Source organism: Trichechus manatus, unplaced genomic scaffold (assembly GCF_000243295.1).
Source record: "Trichechus manatus latirostris isolate Lorelei unplaced genomic scaffold, TriManLat1.0 scaffold00253, whole genome shotgun sequence".
Lineage (NCBI taxonomy): Eukaryota > Metazoa > Chordata > Mammalia > Sirenia > Trichechidae > Trichechus > Trichechus manatus.
Window position 1 is genome coordinate 1,521,534 of NW_004444189.1, and position 27,531 is coordinate 1,549,064.

Sequence of the window (27,531 nt, forward strand, 5' to 3'; positions counted from 1 at the left end):
TTTGCTCCTGTTCCTAAAAATAAGTGCTAACACTCTCTTCATGAGGATAATTCCCTAATTAAGATAGTAACCAAAAGTTAAAGTGAGAAAAAGTATTAATAGCAGCTTTGTCTCCTTGTTAATTATTAGTAATTAGACTTCATTATTGGCATAACTATATCCCACCAGTATCAAACTCTTGAAGCATTGTACACAGTAAAAATGGAAAGGAAAAAACACCTCCTTTGTTCTATATCAGCAGGGATATTTGTCTTTTTCCTCAACGATGTGTCCTTAGTGCTTAGAACAGTGCATGACACATAGTAATCACTCAGTAAATGTTTACAGATGTGAATTACTGCTTCTGTTCCAACATTCTGGGAATTCCGGACAGCATAGTAAGACGTGAAGAAGAATTTAAAGATACAAAAATTGGAAAGGAGTAAACAAAACTTGACACACTGCTCACACATGTCATAATGGGGGAGAGGGTTGTTTTCTTTTTCGTTTTGTTACATCCTGGTTCAAATACCCACCCTAGGAACTGATTATACTCTGAAATTTAGCTGTGGTCTGTATATCAGTGTGTGTACATACACATGTAGTGTCTTTCTGCAGGCATACAGAATAATCTCATTTTCAGTAGTACTTTTGCATTGAAATTCTAGTACTTTCTATTTATTTGCAGTTAAGGAAAAAGCTAGAATGTTTTAATATTTTAGGAACAAACAGTCTCAGATACTAAAGCAGTTTCCTTCTCCCTTCTCCTCACTTCTCCTTTCTCTCTTTCTCTCTCCTTGAAGTTTTTTATTAACTAGCATTAGTTATCTAGTTGTTTCCCAAAATGTTATGTCGTTTTCCTTAAAATATTTTGAGGCTTAATTATCATTAGACTTTTTTCTTAGCAAGTAACTTAGCAAGGCATTTGTTGTAATTCTTAAACAGCAGAGTTCCCCTGGGGATAACCTGAAAAACTTAATAAAACATGGAACCTATGGGTTGGCCTAAAGCTAGGTTTGTTAACCAGCAGGGTGAAAGGAAATCCAGGATGAGTGTGTGCAGTCCTTCATGGCTCCATCAGTACTTCTGGACCACTGCAGCGTGTGCTTCATTTAGAAAAGCATACATGTCATACATTAGTATTTTATGTAGGTTTTTTATAGTTTTAATAGCTACAATCATACAGTTACTTCAAACAGTTTCTTTTTTTTTTTCTTTATTAAGAACACATAGGTGTTCAATTAATTTAATACCATGTTTGCAAAAAATTTCACTGTGCCTGAATTACTTTCTAGCTGAAGGAAGCTGTCCAGATACAACTTTCATTGAAGATGCAGTTCACGTTCTCTTAAAAACTCGACGCATTCTCAAGTGTTCTTACCCATATGGATTTTTCTTAGAACCTAAAAGCACAAAGAAGGAAATATTTGAACTCATGCAGGTAAGATATCTTTTTTTAAATTAAATTTAAATGGTCGTCTTTATTATGAACAACAGATTTTCTCCTTTTTGAATCACTTAACTAAGTTTTATCTTATTTGGGTATGATTAGTAAACAGTTTGTCTTCATTTTTAGAATGGTTTTTAAATAATGGAGAAGTTAAACTAGCAATAAACTGAAAATTTCTTTATGTTTTAATTTATCATTTTGCAGGTCTGAATAAGTTCTGAGTTAGACAAATATTTCCTGCGGCATTTATTTTTTCGTTTCAAACTGCTTGAGGTAGAAATCTGGCCTATTTCTCATTATGTAATTAGGAATTTCATCTCACAGATTAAACAAACCACATTAAATGCATGATGGGAAAGTGGCAATTTAACAGGTTATTTTAAAAGTACAACTCTAGAATTTATAGTATTTAAAAAACACCAAAGCCAACTGACACCACTATAGCTAACCAACTTTATTGTGCTTTCCTTTTTTGAAGCAACCAAACTTTCTTCTCTGGCTACAGTTCTCATGCCGTCCCTTTGAACTGCCCTGTACTAATTTATGTCCTGTATTTCTTCCAAGGCTCAATGTTCATTTTCTCCATAAAGCCTTCCAGACCAAACCCCAAATCACAGTGGTCTTGCCTTGCTTCAGATTCCTTCAGCATTTACATGTAGTCTGCACCACACCATCATGCATTTGCTCATATAATGCCTTGGAATGTATTAGGTTTTTTATATAGATGAATTATAAATTCCTTGTAAATAGCTGCTGTACTCAACATTTTCTTATAATTCGTACCCACTGTGTTGCTATAAAGCCTATCAAATAAGTACTGTTTTCCTGAATTTAAGATGACTTCACAGATGACTCTTCCTTCTCTTTAACAACCTGGAAAAAAATGTACAAAATAGGAAACTTATGTTAAATTAGCAAGTCATCTAAAAATTTGGGTTAATTTCTAATGTCAAAAGAATTGTGTAACTGAGAAACCACATAGACTTTAGGTTTGCTATTAACTAACCCATTCAACCTGTAATCTTTCTTTTTTTTTTCCATCATCTTACCATAGACAGACCTAGAAATGGTCACTGAAGACCTTGCTCAAAAAGTCAATCGGCCTTACCTTCGCACACCCCGCCACAAGATAATCAAGGCGGCATGCCTTGTACAGCAGAAGAGGCAGGAGTTCCTGGCCTCCGTGGCTCGGGGCGTGGCTCCTGCAGACTCACCAGAAGCTCCAAGGCGCAGGTAAAGAGGATGTGCACTGTGGAAGTCATCCTAGCTCCCAGCCACAAATGCTAGCAGTTCTGTTTTTTATCCAACTAGAGTTCATAGTCCTGGAAGTTACTTATACCTAGGATGTGGATAACAGATAAACATTTTTGACTTCTTTTTGTTGATTTCCCCAGTACTATTTCTATTTTTTCTTGTTATTTTTTTATCATTGTGTAGTTCCTCGGACTAAATTAGACTAGCTTAATTTCACACTTCAGTTCAACTCATAACTCAAATACTATTCTAATGCATCATTTTAAATATGTAAAGTATGTAGTGGTATGATAGTTATAAACATCTTGTGATGAGAATTTGAAAACCTTGCCAACTTGTTATGGTCATATTTATATTTTTGTAGTGAGAGGTTATGAAGAAATTTGAAATCTGATATTAGTAAAGTTACTGAAGTGATATGAATTAATACATTGAAGAGCAGTTGAATTTTGGTTGTTTAATATTAGATACTTATACTGCAATTATAAATTGAGTCATATTTTTTATTCATAATAACTAAAAGCGTTAGATATTTATTTGACCTACTTTTACATAAACATAAAAATGTAAGCAATTATAAAATACTTCGTTATAGCATGATGATTTTTATTTTTTCTACGTTTTACACAAACATAAAGCAATTTAGAATTTGAAAGAAGTAACAAAATTATCATCTTAGTAGTTGATCTACTTTGTTTATGCAAGTTCCAAGCAGAGGAATTAAAAGTAATGCTCAGAGGGCAAGAGTCTGATTGATTGTACTTTGTAGTACTGATAATAAATCAAGTGGTATGTCTAATTTCTTTGTAGCTTTGCTGGTGGAACATGGGATTGGGAATATTTAGGATTTGCATCACCTGAGGTAATTGTTTTGTGGGTTTTTTTTTTATTATTATTGTGTTTTTCTTTACTGCAATCCTGTTTGCATTTGCACCCTCATCTGTTCTAGATACCACTGAGACTGTCAGTGATGCTTTCTCTTTCTTTTGTAACAAAAACACCTCAGCAGAGCCTGCGTTTAGCTATTTACGGTGGTGCATTATCATTACGTTATTAAATGCATCTCCCTTATTTGTTTTTAATTACCGAACAATCATAAGTAAGGCAAATTTACAGCACATAGTTTTGGAAAATATATTCTAATTTGTTAATAGAGATTATTTTATTTAATAGAAATATGTTTCTGGTTGTAATGTTTCAGTCTGAATCTATTAAGAACCTAAATAAACAATAAGCTTATTTTTTTAAAAGTTACTGCAACAAACATGAGACAACTGATTTGTAATCAGTTGTTAAGGTGGAAACTTGACATTAATAATGCTTATGCAAAAAGAAATGCCTTTCTTAGTTGCTTTCTCCTTCCCTTAAAGACTTTCACGCTATTCTTATTTGGTATTTTTGTTGTTGATGCGCCATTGTAAAATACAAAAGATCTGAGATAGTAATGCTGTAATAGCAGTTGCTACAAATAAAAATAAGATAGAGTGAAAATCTTAATCACACTGTTCTTTTTTGAGATTTAAATTGCCACTGTCACCAATGAATCTGATTTTAATTGGTTTTAGCAGTTCTCTCTACTTTTGTCTCCTTTGATTTGTATACAACAATAAGTCGTTTAATGCTTATAACTTTTTAGCTTAATTCTTAGAAGGGGGCAAGGCAAATGATGAAACCCTTGTTATCTGCAACTGAAAGACAGTGAAAATGATGTTTATCCAGAAATGACTGTGGCTTATTTAAATCAGATCTTCTCTCTTTTCAGCTGCTGAGGATACTTGCAATCACTTTATGGCCTTTTGTATTGGTAGATATATCCAAGAAAATGTTGACATGAGAAAACAATTCATGGTTGGAGCTTTGATATGGAAATTTTTTCTAAGTAAAATACAAGAAATTTTAATATATTAATGATTTTTTTTTGTAAAATGATGAACCCTTTTTCTTTATCAAATCCTGTACTTATTATTTTTGTGTTACAATACAGTTAGAGCTTTGGGAATATTTTGGTAGATTGCCACCTAAAAGGAAGAATAAACAAGCTTTAATTATCAGGAAAAAAGTACTACAAATTTCAGTATTTCAAGGTGGAAACATAATTTAGCAAAATAAAACCTTTACTCATGTACTCACAATTGTGTATTTATCATGTTGGTGGCTTCTGGCTCTGACAGTGATTTTAGGAATGCTGAAATACTGGGCCTTGAATATTTCAGGGCCTGCTAATATGACTGTCACAGATTCATTTTGTAAAGAATAGGAAGACTTGCTACCTCATTATGTAAATATTTATGTATAAAATTACTGACCATTTTTTCTTTAGAGATTGAGAATTGTGAAAGTGGAAGTAATCTTTCCTTCTTCAGTTTATTTTTTGTGAATTGATAAATTTCACAAAATTATTTAATTCTCTTTTACTTTTCTCTATAAAAAGTCTTTAGCACGCTGAAACACCAAGCTTTTATGTAACCCTTATTGACAATCTAAGGAATTGCCTCACAGTGTGAAATTTTCTAATTCTGGAAGTGTTTGACTAATAAATAGCTGCCAAAATTATATTTTAAAAAATTATCTCTTAGCCTTAATACAGACTGAAAAAAATTAATTATGCCAACTTAGACTTTAGGTTGAATTTATATTTTTTCAGTAAAGTTAATTCCATCTTATTTTTTAAATTAAATTGAATGTCTGTGGCAAACATAAATATTTGCTTTGCATCATTTTATAGGCAGTGGGGCCCATAGTCTTTAAATCTGGGGGATACCTGGATTTGAGTTGTAGCTCTGTGATTTATTAGATCTTAGTGTATGTTCTTCCTTAATTTCTCATCTTTAAAATGTTGAAGGTGATACCGACCCCACAAGAGTTCTGGAAGTTCTGGAGGGGTAAAGTGTCTCATTAAGTCACAGACAATATTGGTGCTCAGTAAGTGATAACTATTATTACACTTGGAGCCCTGGTGGTGCAGTGATTAAGAACTTGACTGCTAACCAAAAGGTCGGCAGTTCAAATCCACCAGCCGCTCCTTGGAAACCCTGTGAGGAAGTTTTACTCTGTCCTGTAGGGTCGCTGTGAGTCTGAATCAACTCAGTGGCAATGGATTTGGTTTTGTTTTTTATTATTACACTTGGAGATCTTGGTTCTCCAGGAAAAGAGGAAGGGATGCCCCAGCTCAGCAGGAAATTTTAAAGATGCTACATAATTCCTTGGGGCCCTTGTAGTATTGTTCCAATCTGGTAGGATGTATGGTTAGTTTCTACTTGGTAGGATGCTTTCCACCTTGTATTAGAGTCTGCCTGCTTAGAGTCTGCCTGCTTATAAATTTAACCAGAGTAGTATGATGTAAAAGTTTTATTTGTGATGTAAAGTTGTCTTCACTTATTTCTAGTACTTTCACGGCATAAGCATATTGAGTAGTCTTATTTAAATTTTGTTATAGGGTGACCAAGATAATCATAAACCTGCATATTTTAGTGTTTATCAAAGAAAGATTCTACAACAATTCTCAAAATTACCCTTTTTCTGCTGGTGCCATACACAGGCCTCTCTTCTGTTCTTTTTTCTTCTGTCACTAAAATCTGGAAACGTAAATTTGTCCCAGGTTGTAGCCTCTGATAATAGCTGTTGTTGTTATTAGGTGCCATCAAGTTGGTTCCAACTCATAGCAACTCTATGTACAACAGAACGAAACACTGCCCTGTCCTGTACCATCCTCATAATCGTACTATGTTTAAACACATTGTTGCAGCCACTGTGTCAGTCCATCTTGGTGAGGGTCTTCCTCTTATTCGCCTACCAAGCATAATGTCCTTCTCCAGAGACTAGTGCCTCCTAATTACATGTCCAAAGTAAATGAGACTAAGTCTCACCATCCTTACTTCTAAGGAGCATTCTGACTGTACCTCCTTCAAGACAGATTTGTTTGTTCTTCTGGCAGTCCATGGTATATTCAGTATTCTTCATGAACACCAGAAGTTAAATCATCAATTCTTCTTCAGCCTTTGTTACTCGTTTTCCAGCTTTCACATGCGTATGAAGCGATTGAAAATACCATGGCATGGGTCAGGTGCACCTTAGTCCTCAAAGTGACATCTTTACTTTTGAACTCTTTAAAGCGGTCTTTTGCATCAGATTTGCCCAATACAGTACATCCTTTGAGTTTTGACTGCTGCTTTCATGGGTGTTGGTTGTGGATCAAGTAAAATGAAATCCTTGACAACTTCAGTCTTTTCTCGGTTTATCTTGATTGTTGCTTATTGATCCAATTGTGAGGATTTTTGTTTTCTTCATGTTGAGGTGTAATCCATACAGAAGGCTGTAGTCTTTGATCTTCACCAGTAAGTGCTTCAAGTCTTCTTCATTTTCAGCAAGCAAGGTTGGCTCATCTGCATATTACATGTCGTTAATGAGTCTTCCTCCAATCCTGATGCCAAGTTCTTCTTCATATAGTCCAGCTTCTTGGATTATTTGCTCAGCATACAGTTTGAATACGTATGGTGAAAGGATACAACCCTGACGCACACCTTCCCTGATTTTAAAACATGCAGTATCCCCTTGTTCTGTTCAAGTGATTCCCTTTTTGTCTATGTACAGGTTCCTCATGAGCACAATTAAGTGTTCTGGAATTCCCATTCTTTGCAATGTTATGCATAATTTGTTATGATCCACACAGTTGAATGCCTTTGCATAGTCAATAAAACACCAGTAAACACCTTTCTCGTATTTTCTGCTTTCAGCCATGATATTTGACATAAGCAATGATATCCTTAGTTCCACGTCCTCTTCTAAATCCAGTTTGAATATACTGCTGCAACAGTTTTTGAACAATCTGCAGCAAAATTTTACTTGCGTGTGATATTAATGATATTGTTTGATAATTTCTGCATTCTGTTGACTAACCTTTCTTTGGAATGGGCACAACTATGGATCTCTTCCAGTCAGTTGGCCAGGTAGCTATCTTCCAAATTTCTTGGCATAGACAAGTGAGCACTTCCAACGTTACATCCATTTGTCAAAACATCTAGTTGGTATCCTGTCAATTCCTGGAGATTTGTTTTTCGCCAGTGCCTCCAGAACACCTTGGACTTCCTTCAGTATCATCAGTTCTTGATCATATGCTACCTCCTGAAATGGTCGAACAGCAATCAATTCGTTTTGGTACAATGACTCTGTGCATTCCTTCCTTCTTCGTTTGATGCTTCCTGCATTGTTCAGTATTTTGCCCATAGAATCCTTCAGTATTGCAAGTCAAAGTTTGAGTTTTTTCTTCAGTTTTTTCAGCCTGAGAAATACTGAGCATGTTCTTCCCTGTTGGTTTTCTAACTCCAGGTGTTTGCACATTTCATTATAATACTTTACTTTGTCTTTTCGAGCCGCCCTTTGAAATCTTCTGTTCAGCTCTTTTACTCCATAATTTCTTCCATTCACTTCAGCTATTCTGCATTCACGAACAAGTGTCAGTCTCTTCTGACATCAATTTTGGTCTTTTCTTTCTTTCCTGTCTTTTTAATGACCTTTTGCTTTCTTCATTTATAATGTCCTTGATGTCATCCCACAACTCATCTGGTCGTCAGTCATTAGTGTTCAGTCATCAAATCTGTTCTTGAGATGGTCTCTAAGTTCAGGTGGAATATACTCAAGGTTGTACTTTGGCTTTTGTGGATTTGTTTTAATTTTTTTCAGCTGCAGCTTGAGCTTGCATGTGAGCAATTGATGCTCTTTTCCAGCTGGCCCCTGGCTGTTCTGACTGATGGTATTGAGCTTCTCCATTGCCTCTTTCCACAGATGTGGTCAGTTTGATTCCTGTGTACTTCATCTTGTGAGGTCCACGTGTATAGTCGCTGTTTATGTTGTTGAAAAAAGGTATTTGCAATGAATAGGTCATTGGTCTTGCAAAATTCTATCATACGATCTCTGGTATCATTTCTTTCACCGAGGTCATATTTTCCGACTACTAATTACTCTTCTTTGTTTCCAGCTTTCACATTCCAATCACCAGTAATTATCAATGCGTCTTGATTGCATGTTTGATCAATTTCAGACTGCAGAAGTTGGTAAAAATCTTCAATTTCCTCATCTTTGACATTAGCGGTTGGTGTGTAAATTTGAATAATAGTTGTGTTAACTGGTCTTCCTTGTAGGTGTATAGATATTGTGCTATCACTGACAGTGTTGTACGTCAGCATAGATCTTGAAATGTTCTTTTAGACAATGAATGCGACGGCATTCCTCTTCAATTTGTTATTCCTGGCATAGTAGATCTTATGATTGTCTGATTCAAAATGGCCAATACCAGTCCATCTCAGCTCATTAATGCCTTGGATATTGATCTTTATGGGCTCCATTCATTTTTAATGACTTCCAGTTTTCCTAGATTCATACTTCATACATTCCACGTTCTGATTATTAATGAATGTTTGCAGCTGTTTCTTCTCATTTTAAGTCGTGCCACATTAGCAAATGAAGGTCCCAAAAGCTTGATTTCATCCACATCATTAAGGTCAGCTCTACTTCGTAGGGACATCTCTTCTCCAGTTGTATTTTGAGTGCCTTCCAACCTGAGGGCCTCATCTTCCAGCACTGTATCAGACAGCGTTCCACTGCTATTTATAAGATTTTCACTGGCCAGTTATTTTAGAAGTAGATCGCCAGGTCCGTCTTCCTAGTCTGTCTTAGTGTAGAAGCTCTGCTAAAACCTGTCTACCATGGGTGACTGCTGGTATTTGAAATACCAGTGACGTAGTTTCCAGCATCCAGCACCACAGTATGACAAACTGACAGACAAGTGGTGGCTGATAATAGCAAACGCACTTTAAACTGTTGTCTCAAATGTAAAATAGACTCAAGCATATCTGCCAAAATCTGTATTCTTCCCACATGCTAAATAGAAAACACTTCCTCTGCCTGTGTGGTAGATAACTCCACATATTGGCTAATACGGGAAGGAAGCCAAATAACATCTTATTTTAAAGGTAACCTAGTCCTTAATAATCTGTATTCCTTTTTTTGTTTGTTTTTTGGTTTTTTGTTCTGCATATATCATGGTCACTTTTTCAAAACCATACCTCCAGGGAGAGTCTAACTTATATTAATAAAATGAGTAGGTGTTAGTTATAATATTAGGTAACAGGACCTTAGAAATCATCAGTCATATGAAATAAGGCCCAGTTGTGATCTGGCATTGCAAGTATACCCAATTTATCTAGGCTTTTGTAATGTCTATTCGATAATTTTCTTTTTCCATTCTGCCTTTCTATCTTCTGCTTCCTTGGCATGACAAAACCGGAAGTTCCCCCCCCCCCAAAGCCACATGATTTTATAATATGTGTATAAAATCACACATTTTTTTCCTGGAAAAAAGTGTGGTGTTTGTTTTATTTGCATTTAAAAAATTGCATGCTGTCCTGTATTTTATAACCTGTGGTTTATGCAGGAATATGCTGAATTTCAGTATCGGAGGAGGCACAGACAGCAGCGCCGACGCGGAGACGTGCACAGTCTGCTCAGTGGTCCTCCAGACGCCGATGAGCCAAGTGAAAGCACTTTAGGTATGCTCCTGGGCTGAGGGTGTGTTCCTCTCTTAGTGATGCTTTCTTGAACTTAGTCTTCAAGTTGGTTATCCTACATGTTTGTGTAAGGCTTTGTAATTTAGACAACCAATAAATATGTAAATACTTCTATTATCACAGGACACAGGAAAACAGGGAGGTTAAGAACATGGGCTATGGAATCAGACAGGCCTGGGCTCATAACTCCATCTCTGCTGTGTATTAGCTATGTAACTTTAATCAAGTCACTTAACCTCTCTAAGCTCTGATTTCCTCATTATAAAGAAGCAATAATAGTGCTACCTTGTAGGCTCACTGTGAGGATTAAATTAGATAATGCATGAAAAACACTTAATATAGAATGTCGCACCTAGTGAACGCTCAGTCAACTGTGGCTATTAGTGCTGTTACTGTATTCATGAAATATTTTTTCCTAGCCTCAGTTCTCCTATAAACATTCTTTTAAAGAGGAAACTTTTAATACTAGAGATAAATTATTTTAATTATTCAACATTTAAGTGTTAAATGGTTAAATGGAAATCTTCACGCTATAGTGTCAGCAGATCACTGCTAATAAATCAAGGTCAGTGAGACTAAAAATTTTTCTTCAGGCTCCCGTAATTCCCAAATTCTCTAGTGTTAAGAAATCTGAAAAGTAAAATGCCTCTGTTGTTGCTTAAGGGGAAAAAAAGGAAAAGGAATGAATAATAGCACTTGCATTTATAAATAAATTGTGTAAAGTGCTTGCAAAAACGTAAAAAAAAAAATCAATGATTGGAAATAATAGTATTAGATATATACTGTTGCTTATGGTGAGACAAATATGGATGAGAAGTACCTGAAAGATACAGTGAAACTGTAAACATAGATTTTCGCCAGCAATGAAAGAGAAATCACCAATTTAAATAAAAAGACATATGGAAAAAAAGGAATAAACCTTACTTGTCACTGAATTGTGTTTGGTACCAATTGCTTTTAAACAGATACCCCAGAAGGTGGCAGCGGCCACAGACCTGGCGCCTCTGTGGTAAGTTCTGCGTCTGTGAGCGTGCCACACAGCTCTTCCCTGCGTGACTACGCCCCCGCCAGTCGCTCTGAAAACCAGGACTCTCTTCAGGTAGCCCTTCTGACCAGCCTTATTGCCCGATGTTTTTGCTCTTTCTTTAGCCTGGTTTCCTATTTTCACTTTCATGACTGTCCTTTTTCTTCCTTCCATTCTAAAATCTTTGTTTGAAAGATGTGCCAGAGAAAAAGATTCCTATGAGTTTTCCTTTCCTGTAGCATGGGCAAGGAAAAAATGATAAGACTGAGTAAATAAGATAATTCTTCTGCGTAATTAGAAGTAATATTAATTATACCTGTGAGAGCTGGGACTCAACGGGACTGTCTTATTTTTCCGGGTCTCGAAAGTTTTCCACCTTTGACAGGGTGCAGTCTTACCCCTTTTCTGTCGCTCATTTTCATGGAAAATATTTGAGTTTTCCTTCTCTGACAGGTTTCCACTTTATGTAGGTTCCAGCTTTAGTATGTTTTACTGTATCTGTTTGGTAAAAGAACAGTGGTAGATACTCATTTTCCATTTAGTCAAATTTTAAAATGACTTTACTTTCTGTTGTCTCAGGCTCTGAGTTCTTTGGATGAAGATGATCCCAATATACTTCTCGCAATACAGTTATCCCTGCAAGAGTCTGGGTTTGCCATTGATGAAGAAACTAGAGACTTTCTCAGTAATGAAGCATCCTTAGGAGCGATAGGTACTTCTCTACCTTCCAGGCTGGACTCAGTCCCCAGGAATACAGATAACCCTCGGACTGCATTGAGCAGCTCTGAGCTATTGGAACTTGGTGACAGCCTCATGAGACTAGGAGCAGAAAGTGATCCGTTTTCAACTGACATCCTTAGTTCACACCCTCTCAGTGAGGCAAGAAGTGAATTCTATCCCTCATCCAGTGACCCTGACTCAGCTGGCCAGGACCCCAACATCAATGATAATCTTCTTGGCAATATCATGGCTTGGTTTCACGACATGAACCCTCAGAGTATTGCCCTGATTCCTCCAGCAACTACAGAAATCAGTGCCGATTCCCAGCTCCCCTGTGTCAAGGATGGGTCAGAAGACGTGAGGGATGTGGAACTGGTGCCGCCAGAGGAAGATCCAGTTTTTGAAGATGCTGTTGTAAGTGAAGGTAGAGGAACCCAGAGAGAAGAAAATCTTCTGGAGGAAAATATTCTGGCTGGAGAAGCAGTGTCTCAAGCTGGCAACAGTGGTAATGAGGCAGCCAACAAGGGGGATGGTTCAGATGTTTCAAGCCAAACACCTCAAACCTCAAGTGACTGGCTTGAACAAGTACATTTAGTGTGAATTGGACACCTTTGGGCTCTAGGTGAATCGCAAGTACGGACAGTATACTAGGTGGAATGTGCTTTATAGAGACTTTGATCCACTTAATTTCAACTCAGTTAGAAACCACAGACATTAGGATCAAATATGAAGGAATTCCCTGGAATGGTAGCTTCATTTTAGATTTTTGACCTTAGAGCGTATTTCTTTTGTATTTAATTGGATAGCTTTTCCCCTTTTTGCTGACTAAAAGAAGAGCAGAAGAGAAAGAGAAACACAAATGGAATAAATAGGTTATATTCCACATTCTAAGAAAATGCCGCCCTCTGCTTAGCCTAAGGTTGGCAATAATTAAATTGAACATTTAAATTAAAGGCTTACTCCCTAATCCTTGGGTGATTTATCCTTTTAAAAAAAAGAATTCTCTTCATTTTAGAAGTTCTTGTTGACAGATAATAACATTCAGCTCCTCAATCTCTGTGCTCTTCTGTAACTTTCTGTCTGAGAGGTGTGAATTGAGGTAACCAGTGCTGCTCTTTAGTGCTGCATCTAACAGTGTAATTAGTTTTAATTTTCACATGAATCCACGGTTTCTTTTCGTGTCTGTTGACAGCTCTATCGTGCCAAACTCCGACTGGTGCGCTGACTAACAAGGTGTTCAGGTGTGCAGTGTTCTAGAGTGCTCCAGAGCAGTTTTCATCATCCTTGGGAGTAAAAGGTGCCACTTGGTAGCAATGATATTTTAGAATTTAATGGGCTTTTGTTGCCATGGAGACTGCATTTAAATAAATGTAGCCTGTAGCTTAAGTTAACTACACCTAATGCTGCTGTTAAAAACAGTTTATTTTAATATTAAAATACAGTTGATTAGCAACAGCGGTGCTGTATTTAAAAAGACACTTTATTGGAAGTGCAATCATAGTTCCTTGTTTTCACAATTTTACAGTGCATTCTAATTACTATTGGGTGCAATTACTTTTAATGGTAAGTGTTTTATAAAATAGAAAAAAGTGGAGTTTTCATGAGTTATAGTAAATCCCACAATTATTTTAAAAAAATTCAATAAAACATCTTGCGCAACATGTTACCGTGCCTTTGCCTAACCTAAATGGATAGTTGCCAGTTAAATAAGTAAGTAATTCAAATTTCACTGTCTCTTCTGAAGTAACTATGCTATGAATTGCAAAGACCTCCATAAAACCACCCATGGCCTTGCCTTTACAGTAAATATAACAACTAAATGTTCAATTGGTTTGTTTGCCTAAATAGCAAATGCTGAGATGTGTTTGTTCTATTGCACAATACTCATTTGCTGTGTGAGTACTGTTTAGTGTTAAAAAAAAAAAACAACTTCCTGGTTATCAGTGTCTTACTGTGAAGAAAATACTGGTCTTAGTTGTAATTAAGATACAGTGGTACAGTGTGTAATTGAAACTAGAGTAAACTGTTGTTTTACTTACATGTTATCAAAACTAGCATAACATAAGCAAAATAGGTACACAACACTCCATATAATGTTTTGCCAGGTAATTACCAGAAATCTACATGTACCAGAATTTTAGTACTGAGTTTGTATAGGCAAGTCCTAGTCTGGGTAAAAGGTTATATTAGTGTTGATGATATCCACGTGAGTTGTGATGATGGTTTTTTTTTTTTTTTTTTTTTTATTACTTTTTTTTCAAACCTTGCTTTCAAAATATTCTTGTACTTTGAATTCGTATGACTAGGACATTATGTTAGGGTATTTAATATTCCCCGGTTTCCCCTAAGATAAACTGTGTGGGAATCGCTCCTGCGCCATGGATATCACAAGTCCACGTTAGTTTTTATTTCCCCAAATATCGGAAGCATTCTTATCAATACCTATTGAAGTTAGTTGGGGGAAATATTAACTTTATCTACAGTGTATTACTGTATATTAAACTGAAATAGTCCATTAAAGGATTTTTTTACAAATTTATTTTGGATTAAAAATGTCAACACCAATTAAGTTTTTAGACCAAGTTGTAACTTTTCAATAGGAGGAGTGTTTATATCACATTGGGACATCTTGCAAAGCTGCAATAAGGTGAGAAAGCGTGCCCTGGGTGAAGATCGTGTACGTGGTGGGCTCTGGGTCCCTAGCGCCTTGTGCAGTATCCTTTGTTTCTGTGCTGTTCTCCTGAGCATGAACGTGATTATTATCCAGTTTGTATTTCCTTGGTACATATTTTAAAAACAACACAGTCATTGACTTTACAATTGAGAAATAAAGTTTGGCAAAGCCTATTTTGTAAACAAGTTAATTTTATAATGTAAAATATATATATATATTACTCTAACCTTGTTATTTGCACTTTCATAGTCTATACTTGATACATTCCCACTTTATATACAGTAGGATTCTACAAACGTGTAGATGTTTGGCCAAATGAATGCTGTTAATAATATGTAAAATTCTTTGATTAAACATTTATTACTTAAACTACTTCCATTTTGTCTCATTACATTATGGACTTTGTTTAAACTAAATCAAGAAGCTCATTTTCTTCAAATTAAATTCCCTCCAATATGATGGGATTAATTTGGTTTTTACATGTAATTGATTAGTGCCTAATATTTTTACATTAGACTACCTTCTGAGCATTTTATACCCCAATGATAAACCCAAAATCACTACCAAATAATGTGTTAAAACATTGTGACTAAGAGCTTATTTTATTTTCACTATAGCTTTCAGGAGAAAATGTTGATTTTTGCTTGAAGTCTCTAAGAAACACATGGGAAAAAATGATTTTAAGATGTGTTTTGTGAAATTACTTAGAACAGGAGACATTTTTTATGCTGTATGAATAGAAACACCTGCTTTTCCACCCATTTTACTATTCCATCTCTTCCGAGTTACCAAAATAACCCTTGGCATCTGAACTTGAGTGCACATACATAAATTCTAGGCCACCGGCCAGTGCTTTATGGGGTGTACCAGTGATAATCATTTAAAGTCATGTTTTATTTATGCCTTTCACTGCGTGGAGCTGGAGCTCAACTACCAATGTCCATATGCTGGATTATTCTTCAAATGTTGTTTTTTGCAGCCACTGATCCTGTTTTGTTTTTTTTCCAAATATTGTCAGCTTACCTGGTATGAATTAAAATCTCAGACTTACTGAAGTTTGGTCCTAATTTAAAAACAGTTAGTGTGTCTCGGAAGAGTAAAAAAAGGTTTAAATATTAAATGTAAATGTAAATTTGAGGGCGTTCTTTGTTGGCTGAAATAAAATCTCCATAGGAAAAACGTTTTCTGGTGCTTGGCTTTCAGGCTGAGTAGTAGCTTTTTCTCAGTATTGATCAGTATATGGGCTTACTGGATCTTCTGCTTAGCAACAATATATTACTGCCTTGTCAGTGGCTCTAACCTCACCAGCATAGATTTCTTTCTATAAAGATATAAGTAGATCTTTCTAGACTATATTATGTGACAGTCCTTATTTTAGGAAAGAAAGATGGACCAGAAAAATCTCCTTTACCTCCCTGTTCCACTTAGGACTGACAGGCAACTGCCAGACTGAGTGGTGGCCAAAGTTTTGAAAGAATTATTCGTCTTCAGTCTTTGAAACTGTAATGTTAAAAATATCTTGATCAAGCTACATATCATCTCTTAGCTAGCTATCTCATTAAATATTTACTGCATAAGGGCCTAGCCTGTACAAGGTATCAATCTGCAGACAGGTTGATATATATAGATACATATATGAACAGAAGAAAATAGGGCTCTCTGGTTTGGGGAGAGACACTCTCCTTAGACCTCCTGTGCTCCTACACATCTTGCTGGGTGTTCTAAGACTGCAAGGCGCTGACCACAGTTTTACCTGGGTCATTTCTCAGGCTTTATGCAGCCGGTAACCTTGAGGACAGAGAGCAGGCTTCTTAATTAACTGCTTGCTATAAAAGCAGTGGATTCCTCATGCTTGGTGTTCCTCAGCTGCAATACAAACCCACTGTGTGTTTGGCATCCATCTGGGCCCACTGCGTTCCTCCTGTGGAGCTAGGGTTAAGGGGGACTGACAAATAGGCTGATGTTCTTGCTGCTTCTGTGCCTCTGACTTGAAGCTTTGTGTCTCTGTCAGCATCCATGAAACTGTGACAGGCTGACTTACTGGTTTTTAAGTAGGGTGAATACCAGACCTGACAGTTTTGGCAAAGAGGATGGGATGATCACCGAGACAGAGACAGGATTTTCTAGAAGAGGGACCGGGTTCAGGAGTATGAGAAGACTACCTGGGATCTGGTAGTAAATGCTCCCATCCAGGGTGAGATGGGTAAGAGGGTGTAAGGGTTCTTCACTGCCCAACCTATTAATGAACAGGAGTTGAATTAACATTTAGAGGCTTTGTGTCATGAGGTAGGATTGAAACAAGCTGCCCAAATAGTGGCTTGGTTGTCAGTTACTCTTTCAGGCAGGCAGAGCTAAGAGGTGTTTTCATGTCAAGGTGATAGCAATTCCTGTGGCCCTAGCTGAAAGGCAGTGTGTCTGTGGCTGCTGAGTCAAGGAGTCCCCAAATCTAAAATAAATAGTATCAGCAATGAGGACCTTGCAATTGGACTAAGAGCTTTGGGTGGACAGAAAACATTGAAGTTCATTTGATTGAGCTGCAAGCAGTTGCAGCACCTTTCAAATGTGAAAGTGAATGAATGTAAAGCCCTGCCTAAAAGTGCAGAGCAGGCCACACTTATGGCCCTGGCCCCTGTGGCAGCCCACTTAGGACTAGGTGCTGGGTGTAGGGGTGGCAGAAGGCCCCAGAGACTAAAAGCGGCGGTGTGTATGGGGACAGAAAGAAAGAAACTCTGGGCCTAGTCTCTGGATGCTGAGAGGGACCACCATGCCACGGGAGAGGTAATGGTGCCAGTGCTGAGGCAAAGAAGAGGAAAGGCCTATGATTAAGGCTCCTCCACGCAGGCTAGCCTCCCCCAACACCCTGGGCTCCCTGGGCCCAGGTTGGGAGAAAGCATAATCTTCTGGCACCCATTTTCCATTCGTTGCTGTAGCTCCTGACTCAGATGCATTTTAGATTCCTTGGTCTGTGTTCCTGTAGGGGAAAAGGGACTTGGCTGTGGTTCATAGTGGGGAGGGAAGTGAAAGTGGCCTTGCGAGTGGGACTCTGGGTGGGGTCAGTGTACTGTGTCTTCCAAATCTGAATGTGTCATGGAATTGATGCATTATGTGCCTGCATTTACCTGTCTCAGTTGTCAGTGGGGATGCTCCCAGTCAGGCACCTCCACATATGCAGAGGTGATAGTGTCTTTCCTTCCTCTAACAGCAGTACTAGGCCAGCCTACTCGACCAGCCCTTTGGGTGGCAGACTGGCCAGGTGACGTCAAATTCAATTCTGGATTCTCTAAAGTAGAAATTTTCTGTGAAGGGCTGGGAAGTTGTTGAATGGGAAGTTCACTGAGTGGGAACAGAATAAACCATTAAGCTGTATTTTCAACACCAAATCACACTAAAAGTCCTTTAGAGCAGGGGTCAGCAAGCCTTTTCTTTAAAGGACCAGATAATAAATCTTTTCAGTTTTGTGGGCCATATGGGCTCTATCACAACTTCTGCTAGGGACACATAATAGCATCCATAGACAGTACATAAATGGGCATAGATGTTTTCCAATAAAACTTTATTTACAAAAACGGATACTTCCAGAAAGATGGCCTATTGCTGAATTCTATTTGCTAATATTTTCTCAAGGATTTTTTGCATTTATAGTCACGAGGAATATTGGTCTATAGTTTTCTTTTTTTGTACTATCTTTGTCTGGTTTAGGTACCAGAGTGGCTTCATAAATAAATTAGGAAATATTCCCCTCTCTTTTATTATATAAAAAGAATTATACACATGACCAAGTGGGGTTTATTCCAGGAATGCAAGACTGGTTCAATATGTAAAAATCAATCCATATAATCCAATATATTAATAGACTAAAGAAGAAAAATCACATCTTCATATCAATTGATACAGAAAAAGCACTTGACAGAATTCAACACTCATTCATAATAAGAACTTTCAGAAGAAATAGGAATAGGAGGCAACCTTCTCAACTTGGTTAAAAAAAAAAAAAGTCTGCAAAATAACTACAGCTGACATCATACTTAATGGTGAGAGACAATGTTTTCTCCCTAAAACTGAGAACAAGGCAAGGATATTGCAGTCTCACTACTGCTGTTCAATATAGTACCAGCAATCAAGCCAGCACAATAAGGAAAGAAAAGGAAATAAAAAGCATACAGATCAGAAAGGAAAAAAATAAGACTCTCCCTATTTACAGATGACATGATTATCTACATAGAAAATCCCGAAGAATCTCAAAACAATCTCCTAGAACTAATAAGTATGTTCAGTAAAGTCACAGGACACAAGATCAACATATCAAAATCAGTTATATTTCTACATACTAGCAATGAATACCTGGATACTGAAATTAGAAGTACAATACCATTAGTAGTTGCTTAAAAAAAAAAAAGAAATACTTCAGGGTAAAACTAGCATATTGCTATGACTTGGGAGCCATGTACTGGACTTGTGTGCTAAAAACTACAAAACATTGATGAGATAAATCAAAGAAGATCTAAATAGAGATACTGTGTTCATGGATTGGAAGACTCAACATAATAAAGGTATCATTTTTCCCCACGTTGATCTACAAGCTTAATGCAGTTTTTCTCAAAATCCCAACAAGATGTTTTCTAGAAATAGACAAGATGATTCTAAAATTTGTATAGAATGGAAAATGAACTAAAATAGCTTAAACAATTGAAAAAAAAAGTGGGAGGACTCATTCTATCCAATTTCAAGACTTACTCTGTAGCTATAGTAATCAACACTGTGTGGTACATGGAATGGAATAGAGAATCCAGAAATCGCCCCATACAGGCATCACCAACTGATTTCTTACAAAGGTGCAAAAGCAGTACAATGGAGGAAAGATAGTCTTTTCAACAAATGGTGCTGCAACAGTTGGATATCAATAGGCAAAAGTATGAACTTTGACCTAAACCTCATACCTTATACAAAAAAATTAACTCAAAATGATTCATAGATTTCAATGTAAACCTGTAATGCTGTTGGGGGGGGTGGTGGAAACTAAAAACATGATCATAAAAGGAAAAATTGCTAAATTGGACTTCATCAAAATTTAAAACCTTTGCTCTATAAAAGTCCCTATGAAGATGATGAAAAGACAAACTACAGACTGGGAGAAATGTTTTACAAACTACATATCTGACAAAGGACTCATATCTAGAATATATAAACAACTCTCAAAACAGTAAAAAACAATCCAGTAGAACATGGGCAGAAAACATGAAGAAATATTTTACCGAAGGTATGTAAATAATAAGCACATGAGATGTTCAATACTACTATCCACCAGAGAAATGCAAATTAAAATCACAATGGGATACCACTACACACCTATCAGAATGACTAAAATAAATACTAGTGTCGACACCAAATGCTGGCGAGGATACAGAGAAACTGGTTCACTCATGCATACCTGGAGGAATATAAAACGGTACAGCCATTCTGGAAAACAGTTTGGTAGTTTCCTAAAAATCTAAGCATACATTTATCATATGACCAAGTACTTGCATTCAAGGGCATTTTTCATAGAGAAATAAAAACTTATGTTCATATAAAAATCTGCACACGATTGTTCATAGAAGCTTTATTTGTAATAGAAAAAAACTGGAAACTACCAAAATGTCCTATAGTAGGTGAGTGGCTAACTGTGGTACGTCTGTGTGATGGAATTCTACTCAGCACCAAAAAGGAACAAACTATTGATACATGCAACAACCTGGTTGAAATTCAAAGGCATTATGCTGAGTGAAAAAAATTGCAAAAGGTCACATACTGTGTGATTCCATTTGCATAACATTTTCAAAATGACAAAACAATAGAGATGGGAACAAATTAGTGGTTGCCAATGGTTAAGTGTTGTAGGGGGCAGTGAGGTGTACATGACTATAAAGGGAGATCTTTGTGGTGATAGAATAGAGAATGCAGAAATATCTTGGTTACATGAATCTACACATGTGATAAAATCACACAGAACTATAGATTCTCATTGTACCAATGTCAGTTTCCTGGTTTTGATATTGTACAGGTAGTCCCTGACTTACGATGTATTCGAATTCCGACGAACCGCACTCGCAACCATCCAGTTCTGGAGTTTCTTTTTGTACATCTTATCGTTAGTAATATGTACTACATACAGTGTTGCAGCATGAAATTTGCTAATGTTATCATTCTCATATGTTCAGTCACAGATGTCTATATGTGATGTTTCCAACCCCCAAGGACAAATAGAGGTCAGATTTATAAAGATACTGATAATAGAAGGCAATAATAATGAAAACTAAAAAAATGAGGTATTCGACTTACGTCAGAACTGATTTACAATGGAGTCATCAGAATGGAACCAATCATAAATTAGGGACTACCTGTACATTATGTAAGAGGTAACCATTTGGGGAAACTGGGTGAAGGGTGCAGGGGATCTCTCTGTACTATCTTTGCAACTTCTTGTGAATCTATAATTATGCCAAAATAAAAAATTTTAAAAAACAAGGTGGCAGATTTGACTTTTGGGCTATAGTTTGCTGACACCCACTATAGAGCAAAAATTAGATAAATCACATATTACCTTACTGTGTTATGAGGTGTCCATATTGCTATGACTTGGAAGCCATGAAGATCTCTATAGCAATTGATGCATATGTTTCAAGAACTTTGACTAAGCAAAGATACTGAAACTACCAACATTCATTCATGACAATAATGTCAAATATATGCCTTTAATATGAGTACTTTTACCAATATATAGATACGTAGATAGACGTGCTCATAAATAGATGTGTATAAATATACATAGATATATAGATAGATGTGCTCATCCAACCATTCCTAGAGCTAGATAATGGAATACTCATTTGGGATAATGTAAAGAACAAAAATTAAATTATAGGCCCAATCTTTATAGACGTTATAGAAAGCTTAACCCAAAGCCTTCTGTAGATTCTCCTCTCTATTTTCCTGGCCCATAATCCTACATTACCCTTTCATGGGCATTTTCTGTTAATTTACAAATGTACCACACATCTTTTGATCTTGGACCACTCCTGACAAGTTTTTTTATGTAGACTGTTTTCCCAAAGGACAAATTTCTAAAATCAAGAACAAATCAGCCTACGCATTTGAAACCAACCCTAAGAGGTATGTCTTGCTCAGAGCCCTTACTAAATGTAGAAGTCAAAAAATTGTCATAGAAGCATTAGAACTTCTTTTAATTTAGTCACTACTACTATGTCATGACTCACAATAGGCTCACACAATAGGCTGCTTGTGGCTGGAACATTGCTGAGACAACAGAAATGCCTAATGTGGTGCTGGGACAACAGAAACTTAAAGAAATTGACCAGCATATCCCTTTTGTATGCATGAAGGTTTTTTGATGCCGTGGAGAATATGCAAAACCTCGAGCTTCCCAAATGCATTTACTTTCTTCTGTGAAACTAATTCACTGTAACTTTGGTACCAAAGCCTTTGGCAGGAGTACACACAGAAACGTTTGTCAAGATGTCAAGACCCAGGTGCTTTGGAGGGCCCTCCCAGATTTCTTGCTGAGTGGTTTTAAAGTCCCTTGTTCACATTTCAGAGATTAAGCCCATCCTCCAGAACTTTGCTGGTAGTAATAAGGAGATTAGAAACAGTAAGAAACAATGACCAGGTGAAAAAACAAGCTAATTTCCAAATCTTGTGCATTACCATAGAGCATCATTCCCTTTACTCACTGCCTTGTTTTCTCTAATACTCTTGATAAGGGAGAAAGGAGTTACCACATTCCTCTCTGGCTGACTCCCTCATGCACTGCCCAGACCTGGTCATATGGTCGGGCAGATAGGCAATAGAAAACTGGCCTATTAAACGGATGCCCATATGGGGTACAGCCTCAGGGAGCACTATGGGAATTTAAGCAGTGCATAAAAGTAGGACATGTTGATGCCCATCAGAAGAACCCCCTTCCAGGATCTGAAGGTAATTGAAATCAGGAAGTGTATATCCTGGTGTACTCTATTGAAGTGGCCACCTGGGTCCATGAAAAGAGTGGACATGGGAGTACTGAGTACTGTGGCAACGCAGACATGGGCTGAATCCAGATGTATGCCTCTTACACCCTCTGAGGCATAAATGCCAATAAGAACTGTCCTGTCTGCCAACAAGAGAGACGGAGACTGTAGATGGCTACGGGACAGAGTCCCCAGGGGTGGGGATAGGGCTCTGAACGTAGCTGGCAAATCAGACTGGTGCCAGTATCCCCGAGAGGCTACAAATGGATTCTGACAGGAATAGACACTCTGGGCTGAGTTTTGCTTACTCAATGGTAGCTGCAAATGCTCAGAATACAAATAAAGCACTAGAGCGGAAGATCTTGCACTGCTGAGCCATATTTCCTCAGACCAAGGAACACACTTTATAGCCCATAATGTCCGTCAATGGACAACGAGATAGCCTCGGAGTAACAGTTTACAGAGAACTGGGACAGCAATTGAAAACTTGTTCTCTAAAACGGCCCAGCACTTTGAATTAGAAATAGGTGAGGCAGGGATATGGACGTAAGTTCATTTGGCTGTAGTTGAAAGTGTGAGCTCTTAAATCCGAGTGTAATTTTTTCTCATCAAGCATTGAGTTAGTAGCAAGGTGTGAGACTTTAGGAAGAATAATAGAAAGATCCTCAGCGACTTGACCTTCAGAATATATGACCTTCAGGAACTTAAATCAAATCAGTGGTATAAGATATGTATAAATAAACAATGCGAAGTGTTATAGGACTTCAAAAAAACTCAAAAAACCAGTTACTCTCAAGTTGATTCCAACTCATGGTGACCCCATGTGTTGCAGAGTAGAACTGTGATCACCAGGCCTGTCTTCTGAGGTGCCTCTGAGTAGGTTCCAATCATCAACCTTTCAGTTAGCAGTTGAGCCTTTAACTGTTCATACCACCCAGGGACTCCATGGGACTTCAAAGGAGGCCCGTTGTCCCAGACAATCAGAGGAGGCAGCGTCTGAGTTAAGCAGGGAGATACAGGTAGGATGGTGATTGACAACAGCAGCTAACGCTGCTCTGTGCTGAGCCGTTTATGTACATTAACTCAGTGAATCTTCTCAACCCTACCAGGTAGGCACTATTATTTTCTTCAGTCTGGCTCTGGAATCTAAGAGAAAGGCAGAATTCTTTGGTTTATCTTACTCTTTAGAGGAAAAAAATATCAGATGCCAAAATAGTCCACAGAATGTCTAAATCAAGAGAAGAGAAAGGAGTAAATGTAGCTTTCTGTGATCAATTTTATTCATGTAGAAAGATGTTGTTTACAGCTTTAAATAGTGCCTAAAAGAGAAAACAAAACAAAACAAAACAAAAAACTAACTTCAACAAAGTCATGGGGATCTTTCAGAAGTGAATTATGATACTCATCTTCTGAATTTATAAAAGTCAGAAATGGCTCCCAGAAACTTTTACTATGTAACAAGGAACTGAAAATATAACCGCTACAGCTACCATCTACTGAACCCTTGGCTTCATTTAACCAAAACAAACAAATAAACAAAGAAAGTATGCTTAAATATTCTTTTAAATAAAAGGACTTATGAAGTGTCACCTTCTGCATGCCTGAGCCTGGCGACACTCTTTCCCTCTCTTCCACTCAAGCAAGCTTTGGCCGCGTGACTAGCGTGCCAGTCCAATCAGTTGCAAAATAAAAAGGAAAAGGTTGATGATGTCCAAGTAGATATTCAGAGCAGCAAAAACATACTCTTCAGGATCCAGGTCAGAATGATGATGGCGCCCACCCACCATCATCTGCACGTCCATCAGCAGGTACTTGAAGAAAGGAAAGAAGCGTTAGCTCTTGAAGTGTACATTTCTATCAAATAAGTGTCCTAAGTAATCTAGAAAAAATATTTTAGCATTAAGAAAAAAAATCTCAGAAAGTCATTTCATGGATGTATACATACATTATCCTTAGAGCCCCAATCATTCACGTCTTCCCTGAGTTTGACTGTTTGTTAAAGCCTCGCCCTCCTGAAGGCTGTAAGCCTTCCTGCGCTTTCCAAACCCAACACCTTTAGCGAGTGACATGGACTCAGGCGGGCAAACTGGACACGAAGACAAACCATGAAATGGCCCATGTTCATGATTTTCCCCTCACGTTTTCACTGAACAAAGAATGAAAGTAAATTTGGTTCCCAAACATTCAGATTCACATAGAACAATAATTGTGGATTCTTGGAGATTTGGGGGATAGCATTTTTCAAACCTTGACATGTAGGGATGGCTTTATGATGTACAAAATGGAAGGAAAAGGAGAAGGGATTCGCATTTGGTTAAATAACCCTTAAAATAAACTTTTTCACTCAGCTGCAGTAGGTTGAATTATGAGCTCCCAAAACATCAAGATAAAAAAGCCGGAAGAGCACGCCCATGCTTTGTTCGTGCACAATGAGTGGCCAGGTGCTGGCGCCTTACTTCTTTACATGCAGACGCTGAGAGGACTATTCTCCGTGCTGTGAGGCAGAGTCCAGTCAGAAAGAGCAACACTGGCATTTAAGAGAATTCTTGGGGTTTTAAAGATTCTTGAAAATAATTCATTTTAGACTAACATCCGTTGTCATGAAACCTATCCCAAGGAATTCAGGTTTTGCAGAAAGGCTAGAGACAGAGCATAACCATAAATGGACCTGTCTGAAGTTTGTGCTCAACAGACCAGACTAGAATACCAAGCTGATATATCTATTTGGGCAGGGTGGGGGGAGGTACTTTACCTTATTGGAGCCCTGGTGGAGCCGTGGTTAAGTGTTTGGCTGCTAACCAAAAGGTCAGCAGTTCAAATCTACCAGCCGCTCTTTGGAAACCCTATGGGGCAGTTCTACTCTGTCCTGCAGGGTCGCTATGAGTCAGAATTGACTCGACAGCAATGGTTTTTAACTTAATGGCCTGGAACAGATTTTTTTGCTTTGATTCCACAAAAATTGAGCACGGACTGTGTGCCAGGCAATAAGCTAATGTGCAGGACTGCGGGCACAAACTCACAGCGACGAGTCAAACAGCAGAAGCACTAACAACATACAGGGTTGCCCTGGGGAGGTTGCCCTGGGGAGGGTGACTGCGGGGTACGGGAGAATGGAAGGAGGACATGGGGGCCGTGTTCCATGTCTGCCAAGGACAGAGGCATGAAGCAGCACGGTGTGTTCAGAACGTAATACACTGAGGCTGAGTGGGGAGGTGGGGAGGCAGAACCAGATGGCAAAATGCCAGATGGTGCTAAGGAATTTGGATGTTGTTGTTGTGTACTGTCAAGTCAATCTTCAATTCATAGTGACCCCATAGGACAGAGCAGAACTGCCCCATAGTGTTTTCTTGGCTATCATCTTTGCAGGAGGAGATTGCCAGGTCTCTCTCTTGCGGAGCCACTGGGTGGGTTCGAACTGTCAACATTTCTGTTAACAGCCAAGTACTTAAACCATTGCACCACCTCCCTAAATGTGTCACTCTCAGGAAAGTGCTCTCAGAAACAGCACCTCGGGGCCCACCCAAGGGAGGAGGTCTGCTCCTGGCTGGAGTCATCAGTTGCTTTCACACAGGCTACAAATCCCACGTGACTTATAGCCAGTAGAGCAGAAGATTCTCCAGTCTGATGCTCTAGTCTCCTCGCCTCGCTCAGCTCCATCAGACCTAAGTAACTTTCAGAGCCCTACTCTCCTCCCTTTAGCACATGTAGTTCCTTGCAGTTTTGGAAGGGGCATTGCATCAGTAAGTAATGGGGAAAAGCAGCTAGACCTATGTCCGGAGGAGAAGGGATTGGAGAAGTGATTATTCATTCAACCCGGAAACCAAACTCGTTGCCATCGAGTCGAGTACGACTCATAGCAACCCTACAGGACAGAGTAGAACTGCCCCATAGGGTTTCCAGGGAGCAGCTGGTGGATTCCAGCTGTCAGCCTTTTGATTAGCAGCCGTAGCTCTTCACCACTGCACCACCAGGCCTCTGACTATTCACTAGAAAAAGTCAATTTACTGAAGACAAGAAGTTGAAAAGAGACAGTTCAACCAACTCCCTCCCTCCCATTCATGTGTTCATCCCATACGCTTTGAGCACCTCCTGTGTGCTGGGTACTGTGATAGACACCGGGGATACAATGGTGAACAAAAAAAAGTATTTTATAGTTTACATTCTAGAGGGGACAGGCAAACAATATGCATATAAAAATTGCCAAGTGATAGTAGATGCTATAAAGAAAAATAAAAGCTGGGCAATGAGTTATTTGGTTCCCCCAAATTGTTCAAGGTATATACATTTGCCAGATATGTTCAAGTTCTAACTGCTCTCCCCACCAACCTGTGAATGTGGCCTTATCTGGAACTAGCATCTTTGTAATTTGTTACCTGTAGTTAGTTCCCATGAGGTCCTACTGGAGTACGGTGGGCCCTAATCCAATATGACTGGCGTCCTTATAAGCAGAGGAGAAGAGACACAGAGGGAAGATTGCCATGGGATGGAGCCAGAGATTGGAGGGGTGCATTGTGTATTAACCAAGGATTGCAAGAAATCACCAGAGGCTAAGAGAGAGGCTTGAAACAGATTCTCCCGCAGAGCCCTCTAGAAGGAATCAACCTTACCAACACCTTGATTTCAGACTCCTAGCCTCCAGAACAGTAAGAGAATAAATGTCTGTGGTTTTATGCTACCGAGTTGGTGGTACCTTGTTGCGGAAGCCCTAGGAAACTAACATGAAAGGCAACAGGGGTTGCTGGAGGGAGGTCTGGAAAGGCCCCTCTGATGGCAGCTGAGCAGAAAGGAAGCAAGCCAGGAGCTACTCACGCATCCATTTATCTCAGGGCAGATCATCTGAGGCAAAGCACAAGTGCAAAGGTCCT

General features: G+C 38.2%; 2 protein-coding genes across 2 annotated transcripts in view; one reads left to right on the plus strand and one right to left on the minus strand.

Annotated features, from left to right (window-relative positions):
- ANKIB1 (ankyrin repeat and IBR domain containing 1) overlaps nucleotides 1–18,649 on the plus strand; it is a 129,033-nt gene extending 110,384 nt beyond the window's left edge. Inside the window, exons 13-18 of the mRNA XM_023724655.1 lie at nucleotides 1,275–1,420; nucleotides 2,484–2,662; nucleotides 3,494–3,545; nucleotides 10,113–10,227; nucleotides 11,211–11,344; nucleotides 11,849–18,649. Coding sequence (XP_023580423.1) covers nucleotides 1,275–1,420; nucleotides 2,484–2,662; nucleotides 3,494–3,545; nucleotides 10,113–10,227; nucleotides 11,211–11,344; nucleotides 11,849–12,589 — 1,367 coding nt within the window. The 3' untranslated portion in view covers nucleotides 12,590–18,649. The remainder of the gene's footprint in view (nucleotides 1–1,274; nucleotides 1,421–2,483; nucleotides 2,663–3,493; nucleotides 3,546–10,112; nucleotides 10,228–11,210; nucleotides 11,345–11,848) is intronic.
- A 5,384-nt stretch (nucleotides 18,650–24,033) lies between these two features.
- The window catches only part of LOC101353020 (protein lifeguard 1), a 26,565-nt gene continuing 23,067 nt past the window's right edge, over nucleotides 24,034–27,531 (minus strand). Inside the window, exon 8 of the mRNA XM_012559492.2 lies at nucleotides 24,034–24,477. Within this exon, the coding sequence (XP_012414946.1) occupies nucleotides 24,325–24,477 (153 nt within the window). The 3' untranslated portion in view covers nucleotides 24,034–24,324. The remainder of the gene's footprint in view (nucleotides 24,478–27,531) is intronic.